Source organism: Oreochromis aureus, linkage group 14 (genome assembly GCF_013358895.1).
Source record: "Oreochromis aureus strain Israel breed Guangdong linkage group 14, ZZ_aureus, whole genome shotgun sequence".
Taxonomy (NCBI): Eukaryota; Metazoa; Chordata; class Actinopteri; order Cichliformes; family Cichlidae; genus Oreochromis; species Oreochromis aureus.
In genome coordinates this window covers 35,462,372-35,473,648 of record NC_052955.1, presented here as the reverse complement: position 1 = coordinate 35,473,648, position 11,277 = coordinate 35,462,372, and the positions used below count along the sequence as shown (strand labels likewise).

General features: G+C 39.5%; 1 protein-coding gene across 1 annotated transcript; it reads left to right on the top strand.

Annotated features, from left to right (window-relative positions):
- The first annotated feature begins 6 nt into the window (after window positions 1-6).
- Window positions 7-10,688, top strand: LOC116323718 (phosphatidylinositol transfer protein alpha isoform-like). The gene is made up of 12 exons (XM_031744130.2): window positions 7-172; window positions 2,143-2,173; window positions 5,028-5,173; window positions 5,531-5,622; window positions 5,898-5,905; window positions 6,017-6,091; window positions 6,946-7,029; window positions 8,666-8,743; window positions 8,858-8,968; window positions 9,081-9,203; window positions 9,699-9,750; window positions 9,843-10,688. Exons 1-11 carry the CDS (start codon window positions 156-158, stop codon window positions 9,744-9,746), a joined length of 813 nt encoding a protein of 270 aa, XP_031599990.1. The 5' UTR covers window positions 7-155; the 3' UTR covers window positions 9,747-9,750; window positions 9,843-10,688.
- The last annotated feature ends 589 nt before the right edge of the window (window positions 10,689-11,277 follow it).

The window sequence follows — 11,277 nt, the reverse complement described above, 5'->3', positions numbered from 1 at the left end:
TCCTCTCTTCCCGCCGCGCCCCTTCGCTCACACACAGGAAGGAAAGCCGGAGTTTCCCGGAGTGAACCCCAGCGCCAAGCAGTGAATGAAGTGCTCCTGTCACAGTTAGAGAAGTTTTCCATCTCGTATGCTGCTTCTGTACGGACACGACCGACATGCTGATTAAAGAGTTGTGAGTATCTGAACTTTGTCGCCTTCCACCCGACAGAGGAGCGAGCCGGCATCGACGCGTTTGTGTCGAAATGTGGACCATTACATGATAAATGTATTTGCTTGTTCTGTGAAGTCTGATGAGCTTTTTAGCAGTTTAAAGTAATATTGGGTCGTTAGCAGGATTACAGATATAAAGGACCACTCAGGAAATAATTTAGTCACAGGGTGTAAAGTTTCAAACGGCAGAACTCCGGACACCGTCGAACTTTAGGTTAGGTTAGGCTAGAGAGAGGTAAATCCACTGCTGACATCACACTTCAGATTAGTAGGAAGGAGTGCCGCGAGAAAACTCGAAGAGTTTAAGTTTCTTTGACTTAAAGAGTTTATTACAGCCGAAGTGTAACATTTTAATAAGATGTTGTAAATATAAAATATAGTAATTCATACTTGCTTAGCCTCGAACTTGTCAGGAAAACCATAAGAATTGGGGCGGAGTTTGGGAACGTTTAACAAGATCTGGAGCTCATAATGCCAGTTTATCACATGTGCCTCAAACTGGAAGAATCAGCTGCCGGGTGCTTTTACCGCTATAGTGTCATGTGGCTGGCATGACACCTCTGACTTGGCTGTCATTTGACCACAGTGCAAAGTACAATAAGAGGCTCAGGCGTTAAAGAGGATTGCCCAGTGCTGCTTTTTCTTTCAGTTTATGGTCACAGAAACGTAACATCACACTCTGTCACCTTCATGCCTGCAAATACTCAGGCTACAGCAGGTGGGGATTGTGCCATGGCACAGCAGAGGAGGCTACGCACACAGAGCACATGCGCACACACGTAGAGTTTCCTCTAAAAGCGTCTGCATTGTTTGTTTGGGCTCTGCAGCGGTCTTGATTACAGCTTCATAATTTCCTCTTCCTCATTTCTAGGTTCCTGTGATGGCAGAGAACTGACTGCCGTGTTACTTCCTAGTGATAATGATTCATTCCTATAAATCATGATGTTGTTGTGCAGGGTCTGAACAAGCTGGAGCCTCTGGAAGAGGGAGCATTGTATGTGATATTTGCTATCTTTATGGCTGCGCCTCCAGGTTCTGGGTACTCAGATTCTGCTTTCTTTGGTTCTCTGTCAAACTGCCTGTCACTGCCACCCTTACACGTGAGCTGTTGGACATTGAAAGAGTGTGTCTGCCCTTTTTTTATTTTTTTGTCATTTATTCATTTTTTTAAAATGTGGAATTTATATCAGTTCTGTAGCTCTCAGTTAAAGGAACGTGCCACAAGTATTCAAGTAACTCGCTACCGAAGGTGTAGAAATAGCCAACACCACCCAAAAAAATAAAAATAAAAAAATCTAATTGGTATACAAAGACTGTATAGAAAAGATGGGTGTAGCCAACATGATGACATCAGAGATGTGGCACTTGAAGAATCTCACTAATTAGTGCAGTAACAGACTATTAAAAATACTGAAGCAAACCAGAATAATAGTATTTATCAGGTCATTATATGACAATGCTCCAAAAAGCATCAAAAACATGGTCAAGAGGTCCAGTGCGCTCTCAGAAGATATCCTGACCTCAAACACACTGAGGCGAGGCCTGGGAGATAGTGACCTGCCAGAGCTGCTGTTGTTGGCGGATCTGCCAAAGTCACTCTAATTTCCATCTTAACCAAATCCAAATGGTAAAGTGTTATGAAGGAGAATTTGAGCGTTGAGACTAAAACTGCTTCTTCTAGCAGTTTGTAAACACGCTGATTTTATCTGTGCAGCTTTACATAGAAGTTTGTGGAATCAGCATTTATTAGAGGAACTTTTGGTCCTCTTCCTGCCTCAATATTCAGCTGTGGATGTTGCCACCTAGTCTGGAAGGAGTTTTTGATCAGTTCATCAATAAGCTGGCATCATGTGAATGGGCAGCTGATGTATGTAAAATGATTTGGAGATTTGGGCAGAAGTTTCTGACTGCAGTGTGTTCTTTCTCTTACAGCCGAGTTGTTCTGCCTGTTTCAGTGGACGAGGTAAGGACTCACTTATTTACTTTAATACTATCAGTGATGGGCACTGTAACCATCGGCATCTTCCATTTGCTGGCTCCTGTATACTCTTGTCATTGATTCACACAGTTACTGCATTATTTCCTTTTCTTTGAAACAGCTATTTTAAGCAACATTTGACAGCTCTGTCAAACTGTTTTATGCTTTCACCGATTCCCTACCTTCTCTTTTCTCTAGTGATGGTCGTCATTGCTGTGACAGTAGCTAGTCTTCAGTTTTCTCAGACAAAGTACTTTTGCAATTTCTCCAGCCTGTTGATCAGCAAATTTTATTTATCAATGCATGGACTTTATTAAATCTAAGCGGTTTCACTAGCATATTGTACTCTTGTAGTTGGTCTGTACTTCATGCCAGGTCCAGGATTCATTAAGCGGTGTTTAATTTGCCTTAGCAGCGGATGGCCACAAACCTTCAAGAGAGCAGCTTCTGTAACTTTAGACATCTACCTTACAAATTTTCACGTTATGAAGCCAGCTACCTTTATTCCCCTGGCTCATTCTACCTCTTAATCCACATGTTCCATACAACAGTTTGCTTTGTTTTTCTTTTGCTTTACAGAGAGCAGAAGCCAGTATTTCACTAAGCCACATAATCACAGCTGTGCAACCGGCTTGCTCTGTGATCCGATTCAGTGTGAAAGTTTGCAGGTTTAATCCTCAGTTGCCTTGGTTGAGGTGTGACTGTATGGGGGGGGCTGCTCTACTTTGTGTAGTTCATTTATTTGTGCAGTAATATGTGAGACAGCTGTAGTGTTTAGAAGTAATGTTGGGTGGGTTACAGGTTAGAAACTACAGTTGTGCAGTGGGAATACTAATTAATATTTCCTCTTTTTTTTTTTGTTGAGTTGAAGTTGAGTTGAAATGCTGGCAGGTACAGCTTGAGAATTTGTGATTGGTAATCTCTATTTTATTTTATTTTTTTTAGTTGAAAGACCACAGGCATGTCCTTTCACTCCACAGTGCAAGGTGTGATTGTAACATTCAGGAATTTAAAAAAAAACTAACAAAAAACCCCATGTTCTCCACTGTGTCAACTCAGTGTCTCAGGGAGGCAGATTTCCAAGTTGTGAGGGGTGTGAGTGAAGACTGTTGGTGTGGCAACACAACAGAACAGCTCTGCACTGATGTGCTGAACCTGGAGTAAGACTTGTGTTTGGTCTCAAAGCCACAGACCTGTTCAGTTTGTTGATATTTTTTGATGCAAACCTGAATCGCTTTGAGCAATAGGGACATACTTGTGATGGGGACGCTTAATGTGGTCACTAAAAAGAAAATGGAAACTCTGAAAAATACGTTACTTTCAGAAACACTGAAAAATACGTTTACAATCAGATTCTTATAAAACATGAAATTGCTTATTCAATTTTTTTTCATTTGAATTTCTAATCCTATTACAAACCTTAAATGTCAAAGCACAGCATAGCAAATTCTGAAGGCGTGGTATGTTAAGGTGTTTCAACGAGCAACCAGTTGAGTCATTTTAACAGTTGTTCTCTTAAATGAATGCAGAGTAAAACTTTAATCCAGTGATTCCTGCTCACATTAAACCAGTAAACCGTTCAGTCACATTCTGCGCCTTGTTTTTGTTTGGAGATTGCATGATGCAAGCTGGCAGGTTCACTTTTTCCCCTGACTAACAGTTTGAGCTCTTTGCCCAAACATGTTTTCCAGTAGTGATTGTTGTCTGCACCTACACATGGTTCCTGCCCCCTGACTGCTTCTGAAAGACTGTAAGACGTCAGCGGCAATGACGAGGCACACTGGTTACACATGGCAAACCACATTCCTGAGTTTCTATTCACGGCAGCAAAACTGAGCATCCACAGCAAGAAAAATGGGTCACCAACTTCTTTGGTTTAAGGAGTGGAGGGCAGGGCTAGATTGTACTTGTCCAGCTAAACTACAGGAGGCAGCAGATGTGGCAACACCTCTGCAACTTTAACCCAAATCCAAAAAGAGTAAGAAGAGCCAATCATAAAAAAAGCAGTCATTTGTTTGTCTGGTTCCTGTGGAACCAGGTTTTACAGTTTTGGGTGATGTGTGTGGCTGACCCCACCAGTGAAGTGAGTCACACACTTTTGCCTGACTCAGGGAGAGGGAAGATGCGGGGAAGAACAAGTCATGGAAATGCTTACTCTGCTCTGCTTTAGACTGCTGAAGTCTGTGTATAGGGACATATTGGAAAATGGTTAACTTGGACTCATTTTACATAAATAGTTAACTCAGGTCATGACAGGATTTAAAGAGAGATTTTTGAACCTGCCTTTTAAATGCTCTCCTGTCTGTTTCTTTCTTTTGCTAGTGTGGTTTTTTTCACACTGCACGCATTGAACTAAAATCATAAACCTTGCCTGAATTTACATTTGGCTGATCTCCCATATAACACAGTTTCATTCACCACTGGAATGTTTGGGTCTCTCAGCAGAAGTCCCCTTATTTCCCCTTACACTGTATCCGGATCTCCTACAGTGTCTCAGCTTGATTTTCATCTTTGGAAAGTGAATTACAGGGAGGCAGAAAGTGTAGGTGGTGACTGAAAATGTGTTGATATAGCCAAAAGCTCCTGAATGTGCCAGCGCTGGCACACTAGCACAAACCACAGTTTGTCCTGTCTGATGGATGTTCTCCCTCAGAAACCTCAGGACCTCAGGCAATGTTTGCATGGTGACGAGCATGCTCTCAGTATCACTCTTGACATGACGTGCAGTCTGCACACTTGGAAACTCTTGGTCAATAGAGACAGAGATTTTATCACAAATGATGATCTTTCACATAGTTCATTGTAATTTCAATCCTTCTTTCTACTTTTGTCCTTCCAGTACCAAGTGGGTCAGCTCTACACAGTAGCAGAGGCCAGTAAGAATGAGACGGGTGGAGGCGACGGTGTGGAGGTGCTGAAGAACGAGCCCTATGAAAAAGATGGAGAGAAGGGACAGTACACCCACAAGATCTACCACCTGCAGACGTAAGCAGCGCAGCTCAGCTTCATACATGCTGTACTATATAGAAAGTGGTTGAAATACTACACAAAAAGTTGTAAAAACACTTTGATTATTCATACTATTTCCCCTAATTGCAAATGAAATCAGTTTGCAGAGAGCACTGGAAAAACTTTGCCCTGTGGAGACCTCAACTTTGACCTCACCTGCTTTTTGCTCAGCTGAACAGAGATGAGAATGAGTCCCGTCTCTGTTGCTCTGTAATAAAAATATTTTCCCAGAAAGTAGAGTGGGATGTAAGGAAACTGCTTGATGATAATCTGTGTTTTATTATATTACGGTATTATGTGGCTACATGAATATTTGCCTGTTTCTCTCTGCAGTAAAGTGTCAGGTTTCATCGCTAAAATTGCTCCAAAAGGTTCACTGACTGTTCACGAGAAGGCCTGGAATGCATATCCATACTGTCGAACCAGTGAGTCCTAATGCATGCATGCATGCACGCACACACACACACACACACACACACACACACACACACACACACACACACACACACACACACACACACACACACACACACACACACGGTCATGCTTACAATGGCTCACCTCACACATGTGAGGTGAGACACTAAAAATGTGTTTGTGTGAAATTACACAAAAAACTGATGTTTAAAATCTGACTTATCCGAAATCTTTCCTTCTCTGCATCATCCTCCCAACTTGGTCCACTTTTCTTTTGCTGCAGTCCTCACAGTATGTATTCTTTTCTTTTGATGGTTTGGATAAAAGTTTAAATTAAACTTAACAGGAACTGCATTGCCCTTAGTGTTAGTTAACCTGATCGTGTCTCACTCATTCTTACAGAATGAATACATGAAAGACAATTTCATGATCAAGATCGAGACGTGGCACAAGCCTGATATGGGGGATCAGGAGAATGTAAGTGCACACAGTACTGAACTGCTTAGTCTGACTTTATCTACAATATGTTTTCAAAATGACGTCGGATCCTAATGAATGAGGTATTCAAGTTGAAAATATTGCAATGTACATTGTGTAATTCCTGGATTTAAAATCGCGCCAGAAATCAGCGTTAATAATTGAAATCGTAGGTGGACCCAATCTGTGTGACTGTAAGGATTTCTGAGCATGCTCCCGATGAGTCAGCGGATGGTGTCCAAGGACATCTGAACACAGATGTGGAGCAGGGCAGCATATATTAAATTGAAAGTATACACTGCTCAAAGACTTGATCATCACATTATAACACAAAGCTGGACTAGGGATATCGGTCAGAAAGTTTAAACCGTTGTGAGTTTTTTCTTTTTTTCTTTTTTTCTTTTCACCTGCTGTGGTGCAAAGGAACGTGACAAGAAGGCACAACCTTTGACGCGTTATGCATCTGGCCACACACTACCAGGAGCTCACTAATGCCCTGATCCAGCTATTATGTTGCAGCAGCAACATCTACCTTTTACTAGTATGCAAGGGTCCACATGGGTCAAAATAAATGCAAGGTTTTGTGCATATGCATGTGTAACTGTATCTTGATTGTATCATACCTGCATATTGATTTCTCGTCAATCTTCATATTTATGGAAAAGACGGCTAAAGCACTGCTGCAGTTTTATATCTTTGAATTAATGTTATGTTTGACATTAACCAATAGGTCATTATTATTTAGCTCTTCATATACTACACATTTTAAGTCTGATCTGTTACCTGCCTTTATCAAGCAACCAATCAAATGTGAATATATGATTTGTTTTTTGTTTTTTTTTCCTTGTCTGCAGGTGCATGGACTAGATCCAGACACATGGAAGAATGTTGAAGTTGTTTACATTGACATTGCTGACAAAAGTCAAATAGATTCAAAGGTATGTGGGTTGAAAAAAAGTGAATTTTCAGGAGAAAACAGTCTTTAGATGTGATCTTTTTTTTTAAAAACCTGTGATGGTTCAGTTATCTCCAAAAGTTGAATCTGTTCATCTGGACGTAGCGTTTTGTGGGAGAAACGTTTCATCACTCATCCAAGTGACTTCTTCAGTCTCAGCTGACTGCAGGTTTCCCCAAACCTGCAGTTTGGGGACAGATTCAACTTTTGGAGATTTACTTTCCTGGATGATTGAGAATGCATCAAGACGATGGTTCAGTTAGCACACCTGTTTTCTTAAACATTGAGTACATCAGTTTACTGTTTGTTACGCTTTATACGAGAGATGCTAAACTTATTCTTGCACTTGCCAGTACATTTTAATGTCTTCATTGAAAAAAAAGTCAATAAATAAAAATAATATATCCTAGGAGTCATATTTTAGTCACTGAGTCTTGAACACACTCTCTTAGGTTTGTATATTGTTTATATGTCTTAAAGGTAAAGCATAAACATTTGTGCTGCTGTGCCATACAACATAACACTAGAACTCCCAGCAGGGGACATTCGATGTTAGTTAATTTGTTCGTTTTTTTTTTTTAAATCAAATTTCAAGTAAGATTTGACAAAAGTAGTATTTAAGATGATTTTTGGGGTTTTTTTTATCAATCATCTAGATTATTTCATTAAAAAAATACTTTTTTAGTAATGTGGTATTATTTGTGCTAAAAATGTTTAAAAAAACAAACAAAAAAAAACAGCTCGCTATGAAACATTGAACAGGTGATTGTCTACATTTTAAAACTTACCTAATAGCTGTCTCCAAAAATGTGAGAAACACACAAAGGGAAAAAAATGTACAAGTAAAACGGTCTAAATTACTCATCTTGTCCACATCTGCCCCCGATCACCAAACGTGCTGCATCCACACTACTCCGTGTCATCTGCAGCTTCACCTACTCAGCTCTGCGGTCAGGCCTGAAACCTGTTTGGCTGCTGTGCTCTTTCACTCTTCATTTTGTTGGATTAATTCTCTACACTCTGGACTGTCTGCTTAGTTTAGCTACAGTTCCCCCGCTGCTAAGAACAGCCAACAACCAGCCTGGTTGTCCACATGTTCAGTTACACTCGCCACCCCGCCAGTCATTACTCTTCTTTTTTCTAGCTACAGTCCTCTATATATTTATTTATCAATCAGATCTAGCTAGCTCTGGCTCATGCGATATTAGCCTTTATGTCAGAATGTGTGTAAACAATAGTGTTGCTTAAAAAAAACCCTGGTGTTCTGTAGTAATGTATTCAATTCATTTCTTTGGGGTCAAATTGATGTCGGTGGTTCTAGAATAGAATAATCCTTTAATTGTCCAACAAGGGGAAATTTGGTTGTAACAGCAGCAAGAAACACAATAACAACAAAGAAAAAGATAAAAGGACTCGGTCAGGTTAGAGCTGCTGATACTGGCGGCCTGAAGCTATAAGTGTTTTTTTTGTTTTTTTTGTTTTGTTTTGGCTTTTTTGTCCTTTTGATCCCACATGTTTAAGGAAAGTCAGGAAATATGAGATGATGGGTGGTTTAATTTAAGAGTTACTGGATTTTTTAGAATTACAAGCTGCGTTGTGTTGCTTGTATTCATTTTTAGGATTACAAAGAAGATGAGGATCCAGCCAAGTTTAAGTCTGTGAAGACGGGCAGAGGGCCTCTGGGACCTGAGTGGAAGGTACGCTCCCTCCTGCACTTCACTGTGGCTCACTTCATTAAAGCTCTGAATTGACTGTGTTTACAGGTCTGGAGACTTTGTGTATTTATGTTGTGTATACCTCTGTGTTTTCAGAAGGAGCTCCCAAACAAAAGTGACTGTCCACACATGTGTGCCTACAAGCTAGTCACTGTTAACTTTAAGTGGTTTGGACTGCAGAACAAAGTAGAAAACTTTATTCAGAAGGTATGAAATAAAAAGTGCACAATAAATATAACCTAATGCACATATTTCTGCACAAAAAAAACAATAAATTCTAGTGTGTCCTGACTGTCTTTCACACGTCCCCTCTGTCCAGCAAGAGAAGCGTTTGTTCACCAAACTCCACAGACAGGTGTTCTGCTGGTTAGACAAATGGATTGATCTGACGATGGATGACATACGACGTATGGAGGAGGAAACGCAGAAGGAGCTTGATGAGGTGACTGAGGACTGTATATTAGACCTGCTGGAGGGTGGAGCAGTATTTCTTTGTTGCCCTTCACATTTATTGAGATCTCTTATGTAGAAAAGGCAGTTTTAATATATGAAGTTTGATCTGATGAAATTAACAGTTCAACTGCTCATGTTATCAATTCTTGGTGACTGGTAACACAGTGAGGTGCAATATGCAGTGAAGTATCTAAAAGTTTGATCTCGCTGCTCAAATGTGTTGCATGGTGTATGTCACTGGAGGATCTCTTCAGGTGTTGAGCTGCTCCCTTTGTTTCTGCTTGAAAACAGTTGTTATAAAAGCAGAAACAGCCCTAAACACTGTTTATGTGTTTGGCTGTAATAAGATCAAAGTATTTTGGGTTAATGTGAAGAAGGATCTTTTTAAAACAAGAACTGGGAGCTGAGCAGTATTTCACATCACTTTCTTTAGTGCACTAATCCGATTTTGTACACTTCTAAATAACGTGTCTCCATGTCACAGATGAGGGTCAAAGATCCAGTTAAAGGCAGTACGGCTGCTGAAGACTAGCTCAGTGAGTATTTAACTGCTGCTCTGAGGAATTTTCAATCTGAACATAAATGTTCAATCGCTCTTCAATTGTGTTTGTTCTCTTATCCTCTTCAGCTCATTTTGATACTGGAAGACTTGACTATACTCCCTGACTGGCACCGCTGGAACTGGACTGCTATAAACAAGAAAAGCATTTACGTCCCAATAAAAAAAAATCTTGTCTTAATAAGATCTCATTGTTGTGAAGCTGTTGTGTATATTTATGTACAATGCTGAAATACAAGTACAGCAGCTTTTAGTGCTTTTAAAGAAGTGGGTTGCAGGTTGAGGGAGAATTCTTATTTATGCTTTTGGTTATTAGATCTTAAACCACTTGGGGGAAAGTGCGGGTGATCTCTGAAGCAACATTCCACATTACTGTAATCTATTTTTTTTTTTTTTTTTTTTTTTTTTTCTTCTTCGTGTCCTCGTCTCAGTGACTTATTGTTTACGTACCCGCAACTGCAAAATCTCCAGTGTTAATAAGATTTTATATTTTTCTTATCTATAAATTGTCTTGTCTTAGCTATAAGTGGACATAAGTGCTTTAAAAATTTACAAATTTCTTGATTTCACAAAGGGCTCAGACTGGATCCTCCACCATCCTCTGCTGAGTTTCCTCAAATGATTTCTTGTAATCAGGATGGCTGGAGACACTAAAATATGGTTAATGGTTTACATAAAAACTTGCATGTTATTTTGGGGGGGATTTCATTGGGTTGATGATTTGAGTGTTGCTGATAATGTGCAAGAAGACCCTGAACTCTAAGCAGATTTCAAAAGAATTGAGACTACAGGCACTTCTGTCTTGATGATTGTTCAGATGTCTGTAAGTCTTCCATGTACTGAATGAAATGAAATAGCCTGGATATAAATATGACTTATAACTGTTTAGTGTACATTAAACGAAACTTCATTGTTCATTGCATTTTGTGCATTTGTACATATGTATTTGCATCTCTGCTGTAAGTGTCTCCGTGATCTTTTACACCTTCAGCAACACCCCCCCCCCCGCCGCCAAAAACCCTTTCTGTGATATAACTGAATGTCTTTTGACCATGCAGATCATACAATATACAGAATAATTCATAACATTTATTGCGATTTTTGAACTTTCTTTGTTGTGACACATTTGGGTGTCATAAAAAAGGAAATGGGCTGTCAGTGCACTAAAGAAAAATATTCACATGTGTGTTTTGAAACTAATTTGTTTTTGTTTGTTTGTTTGTTTGTTTGTTTTTAAAAAAAGCTTTAAAATACTTGGCAGAAGTCAAAGGTATTGATTACTGACATTTAATATCGTTGAAGGCAGGAGTCTGATTCCTCATGCTTTAACAGAAATAGTATTTAGTTATTTTTTTAGCATTAATTTGTGTGCTTTGCAGAACTGGCTATTTTTTGAGTGAACGTACATTTTTGCTGGCATATGATTTTATTATATATTATGTACTGGCAGTTTAGATTGAAATAGATTTGGTGTACAAACAATTCATTCTAGCTTTTTTTTTTT

Bases quoted from the DNA above. Each gene is read 5' to 3' on its own strand.
- LOC116323718 (XM_031744130.2), top strand. The intron at 5,174-5,530 runs GTAAGCAGCGCA...TTCTCTCTGCAG, and splicing joins AAGATCTACCACCTGCAGAC to TAAAGTGTCAGGTTTCATCG. The intron at 6,092-6,945 runs GTAAGTGCACAC...CCTTGTCTGCAG, and splicing joins ATATGGGGGATCAGGAGAAT to GTGCATGGACTAGATCCAGA.